Source organism: Argiope bruennichi, chromosome 5 (assembly GCF_947563725.1).
Source record: "Argiope bruennichi chromosome 5, qqArgBrue1.1, whole genome shotgun sequence".
Taxonomy (NCBI): Eukaryota; Metazoa; Arthropoda; class Arachnida; order Araneae; family Araneidae; genus Argiope; species Argiope bruennichi.
Genome location: NC_079155.1, coordinates 91386278 through 91406672, shown reverse-complemented (window position 1 = coordinate 91406672; position 20395 = coordinate 91386278). Strand labels below are relative to the sequence as shown.

The 20395-nt window shown below is 27.3% G+C and overlaps 1 protein-coding gene across 1 annotated transcript in view; it reads left to right on the top strand.

The window, feature by feature from the left end:
- The window catches only part of LOC129969147 (uncharacterized), a 195404-nt gene that overhangs the window by 166241 nt on the left and 8768 nt on the right, over positions 1-20395 (top strand). Inside the window, exons 3-4 of the mRNA XM_056083574.1 lie at positions 4870-5005; positions 14929-15080. Of these exons, the coding sequence (XP_055939549.1) occupies positions 4870-5005; positions 14929-15080 (288 nt within the window). The remainder of the gene's footprint in view (positions 1-4869; positions 5006-14928; positions 15081-20395) is intronic.

The window sequence follows — 20395 nt, the reverse complement described above, 5'->3', positions numbered from 1 at the left end:
ATGAAATGAAAAATAAAGTATTTATTGACAGTCTCTTGAAAAGGGCAATGTTAAAAAAAAAGGTTCAAAATTGCGTTCATCTACTGTGATGTATGTCTGCAGAGTCGGTGGAATAATTTGTGAACACGTTCAAAAGATGCCAAGCATTACAAACCACACCTGCAGCAGCTACGAATATTCGAGCAACAAAATCTCCATCTGAATCGAGTCACATAAAAAAGGATCTTTAGAATCCCCATAAGAAATAATTGAGACTATGTAAATCAGGAGATCAAGGTGGCCATGGGATGCTTCTACAACGTATAATCCATAACCTTTTAGCCATCTCTGCTCTCTAGTGAAATGTAACCAAACTATAACTCTACTTCCTTTCGTTTGATCTTTCCCTTCCTTACTCTACCACTTGCATCTATAGATACCTATACAATAAATAATAGTTAGAATGCCCTGTACCATGAATTCAGGACTGCAGGGCATAATTATGAAGAAAATAATTACTTTTTGATAAATTTTGAGGCTACATGAAAAGCGTCATCATTAATGAATTTTAAGAAAAATAGTTATAAGTTTCTTTAGTATTCAAATTAATAAATTATCATTAATTATTTATTAATTAAACATATGAAGGGGTAATTTGTATAATATTCAAATTATTAAACAAAAAAATGAAACACGGTTTTATTTGTAGTAAAATGGTATATCAAATCTATAATTGCAATAGTATGAGACGCTGCAAATAGTAAGTAAAGAGAATGCATGTCATAGAAATTATTATGTTATTATTTGCATTGTTCAAAAATTAAAAAAAAGATTTTTCAAATGTAATTCAAATTCCATTTTACTTTGACTATGCTTAAGAGCAAGCATCTTTGGTCTTCCATATGTTTTTTAATAAAAATTTCCTTTTTTTGCTCATTACTAAATGTGTGTTTGCTAAAATTTTTATATTGTTAACAAACACCTTCTATATTTTTTTTGAAATTAATTATTTAAATCTGCATAATTAAAGATGGGGAAAAATATACCGCGCTCTGTAAAAAGTTAAATTTTATTGAAGGTCATTAATAGGCTTTGTGAAACAAATTGCTTTGAAATGTTACAAATATGTATATTTGCTAAAAATTTTATATTGTTAACAAACACTTTCTATATTTTTGTAAATTAATTATTTAGATCTGCATAGTTAAAGACGGGGAAAAATATACTGCGCTCTGTAAAAAGTTAAATTTTAATGTAGGTCATTAATAGGCTTTGTGAAACAAATTGCTTTGAAATGTTACAAATAACGAAATGTGAGTGAATGAACTTCAAAGGCTTGGAATTTATAAACTGAATTATCAAAGCAACTGAGACAGTTTATCCAATATAAATAAGTACTTGACAATATTTATCTTTGCAACGTTTCAGTTAAATTATAAATGTTTCCATATTTATTTGAAAAGTGAATAATATGCTCTTAAATTGAATAAGTTATATTATGTAATTAATATAAAAGGACAATTAAGAAGGAAATTGACTCTTTAGATATGTTGCCAAATGTTAAATATTCAAACATGTGAATAAGATAGATCGATCATTTCTTAAAAGATATGGATATTTAGTTTCTATCCCATTCTTCTTAATTTCCTTTTACGATTTGAATGCGAATGCGATTTGAAAGGAACAATGAATAATGCAAATAAAATATCACATTCTCTTACAAGAAAAATAATTCATGCCAATTAAACATGGAAATATTCCTTAAAGAAATCATTTTCCCTATCTCCCATGCCATCGCTTCTGGTGTTTATTAATGAAATGAGCATTGAAACTTTCGTTAAATCAATGGTCTGAAACTTTATTTAATGAAATAATTTACTCTGCTTTTGTTTTCTGGAAGAATTCCGGCGACTCTCCAATGATGTAATTAATCAGGAAAATGCTGATTAAGGTATCTCCGTCTTGTTGATTAAAAGTATCTTACACCCATGCGTCTCCGTCATTGGGTAACTTTAATCTACTTAAGACTAACGCCTTTGTAAACCAACTGAAGCCACCAAGATAGGAGATTGTGAAGGAATAATTTAATGCTAAACCCACGGCAAACAAACCGTACATAATGCTTATGTGTACGAAGCCATTGTGTTGTGCAAGATTTTTAAATCTTGATGGCTCAATTTATAGCAAAGGCATAGAGCAATTACTGGAGCGCTTTTCTTTAGCGGCCTCCTTAAAGTGGTAACGTTTAGCTAGATTGTTAAATATTTACCACTCAAGCCCCATTTGAATGGGTGGGACAACAAAGAAGGGGCGGAAATAATTAATGACCCAGCAAAATGAACCTGAGCAACCACTGGGGCAAATTTGTTCACCAGCCTTTGAACAAAGAACGAATTAATTGTTGTTTAAAAGATGGTCTCCAATACACCTTTTAAAAGAGTTTTGTTCGCTTAAGAGGATAAACTTTTCGTTTTTGTTCCAACTTAATTCGTTTATTTACGTTGCATGGGAAATTGATAGAGGCGGAAAGTAGTTTCTGGGCTCTTAATTTCAGTAAATAAATTTAGAGTGTCGCTCTAAACACAGGCTTTTGCGTCGGAGGGGGGAAACATTTCAATCTAATTGTTGGGAGAATTATTTTAGAAAGGGTCGGTCGTTTTAACTATCACTTGCAGTATAAATAAAAAGTACTGTAATTATAAATAATCTTCTCAAAACTGCCAGTTTGCGCTTGCTAAATACTTTCCAAGATGGACGGATGCTAATTTTAATTGGCATCTGTTTCAGAGTATTCAGAAAGGATACAGCTTTCAAGTGAATAATTTAGTTGTCTTTGCAGTAACAATTTTAAGTTTGTCAGTAATTTTACAGTGTGTTTATGGAAGAGTATTTATATTTCACTACATTGTTAGATGTGTTTATTATTATATATACACAATAGAATTTAATATGCTATTTTTATATGCTGCTAATTAACTATTTTCAATGCTTAATAAAAATCCAAGATAATATATATAGTTAACATTGGATTTTGTCAATAAAGTACCTTTCGTATGTATATAATAAAGCAAAGTTTTATCTCGATAACTAAATGCATGCATAATCACTGTATCAAGATTTGGCCTATGATTAGCTCAAATGAAATTTTACTAAAAAATGTATCTTTATTTAAATTAATGTCTCCGAATTATTTTTAATTTATTAAATTATTTTAACTCTATTCTCTTCTTGACTGTACAATTTTCTTCTTTTTATTTTTTACCAAATTGTTTTTGAATATTCCTAAGCCATTATCAACTATTATCTTTTTATTTTGTGTATTCTTTATTCCCTTATACGGGGAGACCACCTGCCTCTTCTTTCAAGATATATTTCTTTGTTGATTAAGTAGAAAGTACAAAATCATATCAAAGAGTGATTTAGATGTTTGATAGTATTTAGTTATGTATTTAGGAAAAAAAATCTTACAATGTGGCTACATTTGCCAAATGTCATCAAATCTATTTATTGAGACATTTTTTTAAAAAATAAATATTATATGAGAATTTCACCAATGGATTGAAACTATATCAATAACATGATTGATTGTAATTAATTGGAGAACTGCAACCAATTTTTCCACTTATTTGCATGTATTTAAGACTGGATTAGACGATTTTTTTTCTAGCTTATATTCTATTTTAAAAATTTAAATGTTAAATAATGTTTTCAAAAGGAAGTTATATAAGAGGAAAGGCATAGCAGGAATGATATAAACCAGCGAAAGTGGTCTTCTTACAACTATCTCGCATACTCTTTAATAAACTTGTTATGCCAGAGAACGTCTTACATGGCATTGGCGTACAATAGTTACAAAATATTAACTTTTGGCATAAATTTAATATTTTTACGAAATCTATCGTGTCATAATTGGCGAGTTATTTGGAGATTTATCCTTGGCATGCCTTGATAGTATTCAAAAATCGAATTTGTGTTTCAGACACGTTTTTCTCAATCCATTGAAATAAAAATTTGTCATACAACTGCACTTGTAATCATAAAATCTTATACCAAAATTGATAATCATCGAGTTTTTAAATTTTCGTATTTACATCTCTTTGAAAGTACAGATTGACAGACAGCCAACCTTTAGCTGGATTTGGTTCAAACAGTTATAGTGTCTACACTATAGATGTTAAATCTGTATACCGAATTTTACCTATCTAGCTCTCTTCATTTTGTGGTTATCGTGTTAAATTATATTTGAACAACTGGACAGACGGACTTTTTCCGAACGGATTTAACTGAAAATTTGATAGAAATCTACAAATTTGATGTTAATATTGTGTACCAAATTTCATCTATTTAGCTCAATATGTTTGGGTTTATCTTTGTCACAGACAAACAGACAGAAGGACGGACATTTACCAAAAATAATTTTTATTGAATTCAAGATGATCTAAAATGTGGAAATTCATCAAAATCTCGAATTCGAATTTTTTGACGATCATTATACTTTCTCTATACTCCATATACCAGAAAATATAAATTGCTCATTACTGTGGAAAAATGCAGTTTCTCTTTTGAAAGCTGTTTTTTTTAAATTGACAAATACTCGTGTTATATATATTTTTAAAACTTTACTTCATATTGATTTCTAGAAGAATTGAATAACTATTCGATGTCTTCAATTGTAAGCTACACAGCCAATAAATTCAAAATTTTCTGACTAATACATTTTTGCTATCCTTTATTTTCAGATGATCTTATAAAATTATTTTTTTCTTTGGTGAATTATTGATTTTTAAAGTTGCTCTGAATTACCAGAACATTCTGTATATTTTTTAAAGCAAAATATCACCATCCCTTCATATTTTCTACATCATCCCTATCTATTTCTATTGTTTTCAGCTGTCCAAATCAGGAAGTCAGAGCGTATATCTCCGTAATGTGGACTTAAACAGTGCAGGAATTTACAGATGTGAGGTATCTGCTGAAGCTCCGGAATTCCAGACTGTAGAGGCCGAAAAGGAAATGAAAGTATTAGGTAAGTTACCATAAGAGTTTAGAGTTGCTAAAAACTGAATTTTATTTCAAGTTTTAAATGTCTAACGAGCCGCCATTGGCGACCAATTTTTTCAGCGGGAATAGTGATTGTGCTTATTTCATCTTTAAGCTTAACTTGATGTCATGATTCTCGTAGTGAACAATTTTAATCATGAGATTTGTTAGAAATTTAAGATGCTTTTTTTAATAACCTAACACCCGTTCTGTTTATGGCGAGTAAGAACATCTCGAGCTGATTCGATTCCCATGATGCTACAGGGTCATTTCAAACATAGCTACTCAAGTGATGGTCAGTTTTCATATTGGAGGTTGTCTTTTGCAATAATGTAATAAAACTTTTTATTACTCATTTAAATCAGCAGAATTTAAATAGAAAATTCATTCCTTAACTCTTTTGACAGAGGAGGAATAACTACTAAATACATGAAAACGGAGTGAAAAGGTTCGAATTCTAATGCAAAAATTATAATTTTTATTGAAAATTATGAAAAAAATGAAACAATTAAAATTCTGGGAAAATGTTAAATTCAATACTATAATCAAATCAACATTGAAAAAAATTAAGCTTTTGAATATACTAAAATTTTTTAAAAATATTTTTTGCGCAATAATGTTTTTGTAAACCATCTCCGATAACTGGTAAAATCTCGTTTCTTTTTATATTAAATATCTGATAAAAATCTCCCACCCCACAAACAAAAAGAATTGCTCCAAGTTGTACCTTTCCTCCCTCTGAACTATTCTTTACCAAATTTGTAATAATAAATCAATCGTTCTATAATGTAGAACGAAAACAGAGACAATAATCATTAGAAATAATTCCAAATGGGCAACTCAAGATACCCTTTATCGAATCTATGATTTTTTTCTCTTCTTTTAAGAAACTGAAAAATATATTGCAGAAAAATAAAATGTTATATTGCAATGACTTTAGGATAAGAATGAATATATGAAAAAAAATGATAAGTGCAATTTTAATTATATGGATGAAATACAGTTATCCATCTTATAGGTTAATGAATCTAATATATAAATACTATTCTTATGTAACTCCTCATTATTCATTCATAAAAATGCATCTTATTGAATCGGTAGACCATTTAAACTTTTTTTAAATAGGTTAATCAGAAAATAAAAAAAAATATATTTCTCTTTATCTAAATATGCTTAAATTTATTTAACATTTAAATTTATTATTAACCCTTTATTTGGCACGGTTGCTCAGAAGCAATGTGTTTTCGTTTGCTCATATGTGAACTCCATATACTTTACATGAGTGCTATAAACATAGTTTCGTAGATAAACACCGGCATAATAATTAAAATAAATTAATTCACAGAAATTTTTAAGAAATAATTTATAAATAAAAAATCCAAATATCTCGTAAATATATCTATGCATAGGATAAAATGAAGTCTCCTGAAAGCATCTGTATGTTTGAAAGAGAAAACTCGATAAATACTTAACTGATATTGGAGATATTTGTACCATTTTGTAGGGAATTTATTGGGGAAGTTTTTAGTATATTGAAGATATATCAAAATAAAAAAGGGAGTTTTAAAATTGCTGCTTTAATTATTTTCCATCTACGATTCACGCATGAGTAAAACAGCAGTATCGGTGGTTTGCATTTATCCACCCATGTGCGAAAACCCATTATCCCCCCATTTGCGCATGCACAAATAGCAAGAGTTGTGGTATGCATATGCGATACATTTCTTTGTTTATATCTGATTTTAAGCATTATTTTGCCCCAATAAAGGAAATCCAGCCTTGGCCGGAGCATATTAAATGCCAAAACGTTTCGTTTGTTGCCCGATAATGAAAATGTAGAGTAAAGAAACGTTCGGTTATCGAATATCAGAGAAAAAAAAATGTCCACACTTAGCGAACGACAGTCTTCTGTTTAGTGAAGTAACCGTCTCTCTTTAAATCGAATGCGATTGAATCAGACTTAAATTTAAAGCTAATTTTTGCTCTTGGATGTTATGCCACGGGCAACACTGTGCGGGTACTGCTAGTTAATATATGCTACTTACTTATTACATCCACTTAATTTTTTAACCTAAATTTCATAATTTTATCCAATTTAAGAGATAGATATATTGAATGCAAGAATGATAACCAATCTAACATCAACTAAAGCAAAATTAAATTGGGTTATTCTCTGATAACTTAATATTTAAAATTATCTTTACAAATTATAAGAATGATAATCCTTCTAATTTAAAACAAAAAGTAATAGGATGAGTGTCTGATATTTAATAATAAAAACTGCAATTATTATTATTATTAATTGATCTTTAATACTAATATTGATAATTTTAACATAAAATAATATTTTTTATAAAAAAATGGATAGTTTTCTGGTATTAAAATTATCTTTAAGAAATTATTTTTATTGACAATGAATGCAAGACATATTACCATAATCAAAGAATGATTGACGTATTGTATTTTCACTAATAGTTTAATGCAAAGAGAATATTTTAGAATTTTAAATTCTTAATACTCTACAATTTAAGCACTAGATTATACATGATTTCTTATTTATTTATTTTCAATGGCAGTTTCTTTTTTTCAAGTAAATTTAAATAATTAAAAAGATACTAAGAGAGATTTTATCGAATATTTTTGCTCAATATGGGGAATTTTATAAAGGAATTTTAAATAATCTTCTTAATACATTTATTACATGGTATTCTGTTTCATTTTTTTTTAGTATTACTGAACCAATATTGAACATATTATAATGCTGTAGCAATAAATGGCAACTTTGGATATGAACGAAAAATATACAATATTCCTTTTGCGTTCATTCAACATAAAGTCTTAAACTCATTTCTTGGAAATAAAATTAAGTGCAACTAAACTGGATTTATCCCGAATATTGATTTCAGGTATTTTCTATTGCAAGTACAAGTTCGTAAAATAATCTAGAATACGTAACGGTTCACATTGGGAACGCTATTGCATTCACTATTCTTGCATCAAATATTTGAAAATAGCGTGCATTCTTGAAACTGAATGTTGATTCCCTGTAAACGAATTCTTTTGAAGAGCGGAGCTTTCCTCTTAATTCTGTAATTTTGAATAATTCAAAATAAGTTGTATGATAATATATAGAAAATGAATTCATAATGTAGTTAAATATTCAAAATCATAACGTAATTTTTAATACTTATCTAGGTACAACAGACAAAGGAGTTGATATTCAATTTAAAGATTTCAGGATTAATTATTCCTTATATATCAGAATTAATCAAAAGTCATATAAAGAATAATATTCTGATTTAAGTTACAAGTAACGGAAATTCCTTTTCAGAAAATGCAGAACTTTCAGTCTATAAATTTTAAATGTAATTAACTGTATCATTAAAATTTTAAAACTAGAATTATTTTTATAAAACAACTTTCTTTAATAAGAATAATTTAACTATTGGAAATTAGTGAAAAAAAAAGAATTCTTTTAAGTTTAAAAATGATATTGGAACTGATATTAAATACTGTAGATACAGTTTGCGAGTAGTTAATGGAATTACTATTTTCTGTCGATTCGAAAACGAAATTTTAATGATAATGCATTAAAATATAAAGGAAAAATTTTATTTTTCTATTCAGTGGCATCATTGAATTCATTAAAAAACAATGAGAAATTATCCTTCTGATGAGATCAAATGTTCGAGATAATGAAAAGGAAATAGCAAAAATTCCCCCCAAAATTATAGCTTATAATTTAATAATCAGTTTTAATTTACATTATTTCATTAAAAAGCTGAAAGCAATATGCGAATTTTTAATAATAATAATAATAATAATAATATAATGTCGCATGCATGAGCGATATTGATTTTGAGCATTTGGATGAAGATACTCTAATCAAGGTTAATTAAAACCCTTTTATGTTTGGGCTAACAGCACACGGAAACACCACATCACATGAATACTTATAAGAAATACATAAAAGGTATATTTCACACCAAACACACACAATAATTAGAGGAGGGAATTTTTTTATTAACATCAACGCCACACCAGGGGGAGTTAACAGTTCAGTTAAAGTTCAAGGGGACTGTCACAATAAGTTGAATTACTTTTTAAAAAAAAATCAGCCTATTAATTGAATTTTAAAAAGCATAATACGATTTATTGTTTAATACATGCTTCTACAATTTAAATTCTAAAAAAATAATTTAAATATATTTTTAGCCAATTCAATAAAAACCTTATTCTATTATTTATCTTCATTTACATCTAAAAGCAATTAAATGTTTGTCTTTTATTAATCCATAACTATAAGCGCTGATGTATTCAAATTTGTTTGTAGAGGAACTATCCTAAAATCTGAAATATTTAAATAAAATGGTAAGCACCTGGATTAATAAACTCATTATCTAAACATGTTTATATACTAAAAAATTGGTTTTTGCATTTACAAATTGAGGGCTAAAACTGATTTTTACGTGAATAAATTTTTATTCAAAGCATGTAAGAATAAACTAGGAAGCAAATAAATAAAATGTAAATATTTTTCACTCCTGAAAAATAATTAGATCCTCCAAACCAAAATGGAGACTTAAGATGCTGTTATAATTACAAATTCTTTACACGCGTTTTATATATTTGTGTTCAGATTTTCAATTAAATAAGAAAATTACTTTTTAATCTCTAATAGAAGAAATATGAAATAAACAGATTGTTCTTTTTATTTTTTTATTTTATTTATTCAAAGGCATCGACAGCCATATGTTTGAGATCCGAGTTTTTATTTTATAGTATAATTATCCTAATTTAAGATATTTTCCATAATTTACTATTATAAAAAAAAATGTGCTTCCCTGTAAAAAATGCAGCATTCATTGTGATGATGAATTAGAAACCTGAAACTTTGTATTAAATAACTAAAAAAATTAGCAAGGATTTTTCTGTAGTAAAAACTTACAATTACATCGATGCGAATAAATAAAGTCGATATTTTAATTTTAAATTCCTAAACATTATCAATTATTGATAATCAGTTTGTTCGCAATAAATGTTGGTGCTGTTTCCTTAAAATACACGCATTATTTGTATTTTGTGCTTAAAGATTTTTTTTTCAACAAACCAATACTAAAATTAAAAATAAGGATAATATACAACATGTACTATGTTAGAAAAATTACTCTTATTTGGTTTTTCTCTTTCATGATAATCTCGGATTTGTACAATTATTGCAGATCTTTCATATTCTAAAAATTAGAATAATGATACAAACGAGATATCAGTAAAATTTAATCTAATTCAGAACCGCGGTAGTTGAATTAATTTGTTCATTAAAATAAAAACAACAACCAAGAAGTAATGTCATGAAATATTAGGAGTTATTGGGAAAAATAGAATTTCTTCTAAATTTACTTAACTTTAACTTGCGTTTACGTAATATTTTAGATATGTTATTTACTACTTTATTACAAAATTAGGAAAAAAAAATGTTCCCAATTTCATGGAATAAAGGTACATTTTAAAGCTCCAAGCTATATAACAGGAATTTGTAATTAATAATAGAAAAAGATTAAACGTTAGAGCATTTTTAAAAAACTTGCGTTTTCAGGAGAAACTTCGATATTTAATAAAATACTCATTTAAAAAATTCAAATTTTATTTAATCTTAAAATGAAGGCTTCTCAATGTAAAAATATGCGTATGAATGTAGCATCTTCTATTCACTATTGGAAATAAAAAAAGGAAATTACATGTTTGTCGAAATGATGGGAAGAGTTTAAATTTCATTATAGAAACGAAATGTACTATAAAAATTCTAATTAAAATATTTTCAAAATCAAGAAACGATCAATATTATAAGCAAACCTTTAAAATAGAAATAGCAATCTTCTGAAGTTATTGTAAAAAAAATTGTTTGTATTTAATTTATTTCGAAGTTATTATTATTATTAAAACTGTTTTAATATATATTTAAAATATTCAAAATAAAAAAAGTTGAAAAATAAAAACTCACGCTGTTTATCGATCCTCGAAAGATTTTTTAAATAAATAATTTAGCAGAAAAATGTGTAGATGATGCCGATATTTATTGTAAACTTTTATTTTGACTATATTCTGAAAAAAAAAAATTAGTTTCACCTTAAATATTTGGATTGATGATGAATCAATATTACATCGAACGAATAAAATTGGCGCGTATATAATGCTTAATTTATTAAACATTAAATACATATATTTCAGAAAGAAATGTGATTTTAAAGTTAAAAGTATTTGATTAATTACTGTTATGTGTTTGATTAAATTATATGACTGATACTTAATTGCTGTAAAAATATATAGCTTTCAATCTAATGCACATTAATAAAAAACTATTAAATATTAATTATTATCCTGTTCCGTGTTCAACTATTTCGGTATATTTTTTTGCGTGAAAACCTCGCTATTTTTAATGCATGATTTCTGTATATATAAATTAACCTATTCATTTCTAGTAAACTGTAATTTCTGATATGAAATGAAATCGATTATATTCTGATTCTACAATCTTTTTAATCATTAATATTGTTCCCTTAATTATTTTAATATTAAAAAAAGAAATAATTATAATTTTCTCAAGCAAATAGTGATAAAAACACTAATCTCTGTAATAAAGGCGGTCGATTAACAAATTTAATTGTAATATGCGTGTTACGAGAGCATCAGAATGAAGTAATTGATAAATTATTTGAGCTATCTCCTACACTAAATACAGAGTAAATTATAATTATCTAATATATCAGTAATTGTTAGTATCGTCAGAAATTATTAGTTACAATATAATAGAATATAATCCCTGAGAAGATAGATCACTGATTAAACTGAATAAACTAGGCATATCTAAAAAGAATTATTCTCTAATTATGTTATGAAGATGTTTTTAATGAATCGATAAAAAGATTTATTGAATATAAAAGATGATGATGATATGGTATTATTCTTCTGTAAATGCTCTTTATTTTATAATATTTCCCTTTGGTGTCCAGCTGGTTTATTGGAATTAATTAAAATTTTCAATTATATATTTTGTTTAACTTGATTTTAACGGTATTTTTAGCTAAATATTTTTAATCTTTTAAACTTTGATACTCATATAACACACATTATTAGAAAAGCCTTACACCCTTTTATGCATTGTCATGCGCATTTTCTTTAATTTCTGTCGGTTTTCCTAAAATTTGATCTTGAATTTGAAAAGAATATATGCAGGAATACTTTAATACAGGAATTTGCAGTTAATCGGATATTTACTTCTATCTTTTTGCAAAATTCGCATTATTTTATGTGTTGATAAACATTACCTATTGTCTTTCCACATTGACATTTGTCTTCTTTACCAACTTTACTTGATGAGTTTTAATATTATGATATTCTATAATGATTTAATTGAGAAAAAAGGACGCCTTCTGTCAACATTTAGTAATTTTTTTTAAAAATATTCTTTTGTTTTCGGACCTTTTTTAGTATTATTCCAAGGGTATTGACATTCTTCTTTAAATCTATTTCTACCTTCTTTAATATGCATAGTAGATATCCTTTAGCGAATATCCATTTCATCTGATAGAAAAGCTGATTTGGTCAATGAATCTATTCTTTCATTTTTTATAATGACCTAAGTGAGCTATCATCCATAATAGTAGAAAATAACCCTATTTTTACACCTTGAAATTTTTATATTTGCCAATTGCTTTCCTAGTCTCATTCATCGAATTTAAAGCCACAAATGTTGAATGCGAATTTGAAATAATGCTAACGTCTTAAAATCTATTTTATTTAACCAAGTCATTTGCTTTTCAAACTGTCTTGGATGTATAACTATATGGATGTCTATATGGATGTATAACTATATGGATGTTTTCAAACTATATGGATGTCAACTTCATCCATATAGGATAGGCGATGGTAGGACGATGGATTCGCATCCCTTGGGTTGTGAGTAAATCCGTCGTTGCCACAAAGTCCTACAAGTTGAGACAACACCATTAGGGGTACTGGTTCAGCGGTGATCATTCTCTGATTCAGGTCTAAATTACGATCTGTGGATGAGTGAATGAAATGTATCCTAGCTGTGACGCATAAGTAGCTAAGACACACTCTTGGTCCTAGATGGCGCTACTGAAACAAGGGATGCTAAAACTCGGCTTAAAATCGCCAGCGGGCATGTCTATGACAAGTACCATAAAGAACAACAGACTCATTATATCAAAGATATAAAATACATAATAGATTGTTAATAAAAAGATAAACACAGAATATAACATATTGTGTATATTTTATAAACTTATGAATAATTATGCTGTGACTGTTGGCTAAACTTGTAAAGAGAACTCTCTTATTGATACTATTTTGTTTTCAACCTATTTCTAAAACATTTTTATTCATTATCAATTGCCATGTTTGATAATAAAACGCTCTACAGAGAAAATAAAAATAATATGCTACAGACAAACATTTTACTTATTATCAATTGCTATGTTAGGTAATAAACCGCTCTGAAGATCTGATATAATCTGTTACATAACACCGATCTCACGTCAATTTTCCCCCCGTAAGTACACACTTTCCCACCGAAACTATAAAAGTGCTGCAGACGTGGAATAGGAAAGGGAACGAGCATTCCTAGAAGTCTAACACTTTTTCATCCATCTGTTCTCGGAGCACGTCTGATTCCTGCATAATTTATGCCGCGTCACTTGTCACGAAGTATTGAGTATTCTTGAACTCTAAATAAGGAATAGCAACTAGGGAGATGTGGAATCGCATCGAGAATTCAGGACAACAGTCTAGCTGTGAAAGAAAACGCGCCTCTTCTCGTACGACTCCTAATTTTTAAAACTCCCCCTCATCTTAGATCTTTCGTCTTTTATGAACCTGTCTGAGACGATTTTGAGAAACATGTCATGGAAATAAGTTTCCATATAATTCCTGAAAATTCAGTTCGGTTATTTAGTAAAGAAAAAGTGCTTCGTACCATGACAATTTGCAGCTCGTTTCCTGTTTATTAGCATTCCGTTCTCGAAACTCAATAACTTTTTTTCTTAATCCAAAATGCGAATGATTTATTTATATATTTTACAATGATTAAAATGTTCCAGATCTTATCTTATTAAGAATGAATGAATGAATGCAAATGAAGTATGCCTATTTGGTGTTTTCTTTGTAGTAATTATCCTGAGCGATCATACGTTTCTGTCATGGCTCAAATAAATACGAATTACAAGCCTCCTTTTGCAATACATGTTTTCGGAATTTGAAGGATTTTGTCAATGAATCATATTCTTCATTCCTTTTTAAACATTTTCTGTGATGGAATGTTTTTTTAGATATATGATCAAGAACTACACGCATGCGCACGATGTATGGGGCCATAAATAATCTATTCTGACTATTTAATTGCATAATTGATTATCACATATTGCTGCAGACATTTTTTGTCCATAAATTGCATTTTTAATGAATAAGATTCAAAATATTTGAATTCATTGCTTTCAAAGAATGTGATTAAAAAAGTTAAGATCAGATTAGCATTTTCTAATGTTAATTTTTTATTTCTAATGATTCATATTGCTGTAGATGCAGCTACCATTTCAGGAGGAAAATTCGAATTCCAGATACCCTAATAAAGTTTTATGCTTACATATTTCGCTACAATATTGGCCAATATCACCACGATGTTATTCGATATTCTAAATACGTAACATTATAGTGAAGATATGGTAACACAGTTGGTGGGAATTTTGTATGAATAAAGTAATACATATGTATATATAAGTAATTATCAAGAATAAATATTGCAATATCATGCATGTAAGAAACAATGAATATTTATATACTTTTACAATACATTTTACACAATTCCATCTGTAACTTAATGATTTGTTTCAGTTTTGCCTACGGAAGGACCAAGAATCATTGGAGGTCTTCCTAAATACAGAGTAGGAGACACTGTATCAGTCAACTGCACATCATCCAGCTCTAAACCAGCTGCTACTCTAAACTGGTTCATAAATGATGAGATTATTACTGGGAAAAAAGAGGTACTATTGTTTTTTTCCCTTTATTGATTGTTTGCATTTGTTTTATTGTTTACTGTAATCGTTTTTAATCGTTTCGTTAATTGCAAATTTTTGCAATTGCAATTTCGTTAATTCCACTTAAAGAAATGAATCTATCATGATTTATAATTTTTTGTGATGAGAGATTTCAAATGATTTTATTAAAATTATCCGAATTAAAAGAAATTTTCTTTTAAATGAAACATTACAAATTGTATAAAGCGCTTCATATTACATTAAAATGCATTCTTCTACAAATTATGTTAAGTAATATGAAAAAATTGACTCATAATTGTTATTTCATCTTACTTAAATATCATATAAGATCTCTTTAAAAATTAAAGTGTCATTTCTGAATAATTTATAAACATTTTTCAAGTTGTTAATAGATATACTTTATGGAATTTTCTCGATAAACAATTATTTCCAAGATGTTCATTGATTTTGGTTTATCTCATTTTAATTAGTTATAATAAATACCAAAGATCTTTTGTGACTATAAACAAAAGAACATTTTAGAATTCCTTAAGATGTATTTTTTATTAAGACGAATGTTTTATTTTATATTTAATCACATTCTGATTAATGAAATTTGACAGATACAAGTAGAAATTTTCAAGTACTACCAAATCATTTGAAGGTTAAAGCAGTGAGCATTGTTTAATGTTCCAAGACGAGATTCCAATTATCTTTTGTTAATACACGACTGCAAGAATTATTCAAGTAAATATATTGTGAAAAAATACACAAATAGAATTAAATTACGCATTAATTAAGAAAAAGAAAATTAGAAAACAATTATGTAATTACTGAACCATTTCTACATCCTATAACAAAGTCAGATACTAAGTCATCAGGTAATAACAAAGGCAGAAAATACTTGAAAAATTTGCAAATATAATATATCATTTAAATATTTTGATAATTGTTTATATAATGAAAAAAATATGCAGATTAACAATAATCCAAATATAAAAGATATTCTTTACGAAATGTATTATTAACATTGAAATGAAAGTTCTTTGTGTTTTTAAATGTGAAGTAAACAGTATTGTTCTAGGAGTTTAAATAATAAGACTATTAAAATATATTACCGATAAATTATTCGTTGTTTTTCTGGCAATCCAATTATGAGATTAAATACTCATTAAATTCCAAGGAGACTTCTGATGAAAAATAAAACTAATTATATTTGCAAATGAATGATTTTGCTATTCCCCAAACAATACTTCTAAAGGAATAAGACGTCTCCAAAACCGAGTAATTGTAACTGAAAACCTAGTAATTGTAAAATTAATAAATTTCGAACGAAGTTTATTTACATTTTAGTAATTATTAGTCGCACTTGGAATAAAATATTTTAATCAGATAATGATATTTGTAATTTGTTCTGAACTCAAGGAACTTAATACAATAATTAAATTTTCCCATCAAAATATGAATTTATTCTTTTCGAAATCTTACTCTTCTTCTGCAAGATCAAATATAATAAAATAACTTATTCAGTTAAGCAGATAAATATATGATAGCTGTACCATAATCTCATAACGTAATTTACATACTATTATTGAAATAAATTCTCATTTACGTTTCAAACCTTCTTTCTTAAAGAAATAAAATAATAAATGTAATAAATTTTATTTTCATCTTAAAGTACCTTTCCAAATTAACAATAAATATTTTTGTCAAAAATTTCACTGTATGAATGCTTCGCTTATAAAAATAAATACATTTTAATTCGTATTTATTATATTTATAACTGATTCAAAGAGCATTCATTTGCATTATCAGAATTCATTTGGGAATAAGGGAACCTCCCCTTTTGAATAAATCGCTTTCCTCTGTTATTTTTTATTCATTTTTACTCACTTGATATCGAAAGGGACGATTGTCATTTATTTAATAACAAGTGATTTATATTCAGTAAATTACGTTTATTATGTTCCGACCGAAATGCCGTTAACGGTGGGGCTTTAGTGTACACTTGCCGTAAATAAGAATTTAGCTGAGTACATCGTAAAAGAAAATAACCCAATTCCGTCATAATTCGCCAAAACGACTCCGATTTGGCGATGGCGCTTAATTATTTGGCGAACGTAATCTTTATTGGCGGCGAAGGTGAGATAAATTGCTGCATTAATGTCAAAGAGAAAGAGGTAGCTATTATATAAGAAGATACAGAATAGGCTGTGAGGGTAATAAATACCGTAGCCTTATAAAAATGAAAGGTTTAATTTTTAAATAAAATGTAACTAAGGAAAGAGAGCTCAGTTTTTATTTTTTATAAAGCAAAATGAAGCAGATATTTTGATCAAAGTCATAAAGTATTTTGATATCTTAATGTAACACTGTTAATTTGGCCTTTTCTTGAATTCCTTACAAAATGAAAAAATATATATATATATTTAATTTTATTGCGTATATAAGTTTAAAAACTGGTATCTTAAATATTAATGTTATTGTTGCAAGTGAGGAAGAAATACTCAGAAATTTAGTGCGAATGCATTTTATTCAGAAATTTGTTTTTGCAGCTAAAATTATGTGTAATCAATAAATTACTGATCCCATAGTTGTGAAATACTTATATACCAAAAAGTTGAATTTGACCATGCGTGTTCTTATCTTGTCTATGGAGTAAGTGTTCACATTGTACTATCGGTGGCCAAAACAGGTATCATATGCATGAAACAACATCGAAGGTGTATAGTGAATATGAGAAAACAATTAAAAATTTATATCTTAATATGAAATATTTATAACTAACAAAGATTATCTAAGAATTCCCTCATAATACCCTTGCAGTGATAATACAGATTATAATTTTTTCTTGTAGTATTTTTACCAAACAAATTTGACCATAAAAGAGACTTCAGGAGATGGCATAAATCAAGAAATTCTTTCAATTTCTTACCAAGAAATTGCAACACATTTTATTCACTAGATAACGACTCAATCAGAAATATAAAGCATGTTTCTAATTGAAATCATGTTTATTTTTAATATACTTTCTGCAAATAAGAATTCTTCAATTTTATTTCAAAATTAAAAGAATTCAAATATAAATACATATAAATAATAGAAAAAAGATTTTTATATTAATTATTCGAAATTATAGAATTAATTTGAGTAATATGAAAAATCTTATTGATAAAAAAATAAAAGAAACTATGAAATTTAATTTTAGTTTTACTTTCTGTAAGACTGAGAATCGTTGCAACAAAGTTAAAAGATTCCAAAAACATTGTAATTGTAAAGCTTTATCTTAATATTTTTTTAAGTTTTTTGTGATTTCTTAATATACGTGTGTATAATCTTCCCGCTTTTTTTAATGTCGAACTTTTATGTTTATATATTTTAATGTTTCAGTAAACTTAGATCTTTGTTTATTAAATTAATTTCTAAATGATGTCAAAACCCAAATTAGAATAAATGAATGTTCCGATATCAAAATGCACTACACACATTTGAAGCATTAGGTATTCAATAAGAAAGTTCAATTAATTTACTGTCGAGAAAAATTATACACTGCATACAGCAAATTGATTGACAAGCATATCAAAACCGTACCAATTTTATTAAATTAAAAATACATATTTTTGAATTAATTTTCTTTAAGTTTCAGTAAAATGTATTGCATTTAATTTCAAGTACTTAATAATATCATTTCATATTTAAACTCTTCGAGTCTGCTTCTCAAATACATGACAATACGATGAATAACTTTCTGAAAATTATTTAACCTAAAAGTTTGTTAATCTCATACTCATACATTTTCTTTGTGAAATTGTTTTTTACATGATCACAAGGAACTTAAACTCTAAAATTATATTAATCAAAATTTCATCTTGCAACAAGTTATACAGAAACTTTCTTGAAATACATAATTAATTTCCTTATAAATCATTCTTCCCTCTTTGTAATTCTTTTAAGCCGCTCTTAATTACAAAATCCAAGAAAAAAAAAGCATCCACAGTCAAACAGATTAATTTCTGAAACTGTTCCTGCCAGTTCGAGAGAAGCCTTGCTGTTACGCTGTCGAACACTTTATGGGATTTTCTAATGAAGAGTGACATATTTATTTCTTTTTCCAAACTTTCCCCTTTCCTATGGAACGGTAGAACTAATACCACCTTAATCCCTTGAACTGTTCTTACCTTTAAACAACAGGGGGAATGTCAACGTTTATATGTTGATCATCGATCAAATTTGGGCCAAACTGTCAACTTCTGCGTTAACACAGGACAAATGACAAATTAATTGATGTTGTTTGGACTAGTGCATAAATTTAATAACGGAGCATATGTAAAGCATTTGTGCTGAAACTAGAGACAAGGAGATTGCAAGAGTTCGTGCAGCTATTTAAATTTCGTTACAATTTTCCAGCTGCAGATGTATGAAGTAATTAATGTTGGATCTGATCAATTTAATTTAGCGTAACCCTTTAGCGTAAAAATGGATCAGCAGTCATAGTTTTATCAAATAGTTCTTAACTGTTCTGAAACATACTTTTAATTTTTGAAAATTGAGATTGATAAAATCAGAAAAGTTGGATTTGTAAATCAATCTAAATGTTCATTAGTTGACGTTTTGATATGTGTTGAATTGTTTTTCTGTTACTCTTTTATCCTAGACAGTTTGGTGCGCTGTACAAATGATGGCATTAGGAATTTGTTCCAGATGCATTTAAACTATATAAAGAATGTGATATATAAAATTAATTTATGAAAATCTATTCATAGAAGCTTTTTACCATATTGAATAAATGTTAAGGTTTGTCACTACTTTTGGAATGAATTTATTAGAAAATCTTGTATGTAAATTTTTTGCGTCATATAAATTAAAAAAAAAAATGCCTATTATATTAGTTAGTGTTCTGAAAGACCAAGAAAAGACTTTTTCTCCTTAGAAATAAGTATAAAGTCTAAACTTTCTAGTTTAAACGTTTAACAAAGGATTTATTCAGCATTTTACGAATAATTTAAGGTGTACGTACACACTAGAAGATTTTTTTTTTAAATTTTAACTTTAAAAATCCAGTTTTTTCACAGTAGGTGATTTATATTTGTTTTTACTCATTTCAGTGAGAAAAAAACCATATTACACTAATTATTAATTATTAAATAATATTTAATGTGCTAATTAGCCTATTTTTTGAAACATGATATCTTAAATTCTAATTTGTACAGACACACAATACTAGTTGGAAATTATGCCTAATATTAGTCTTAATGTTGTATGCTTCAATCAAGTTATAAAAATATATAGTTTTTTTTAACAATTTTTTCATCAACGATGAA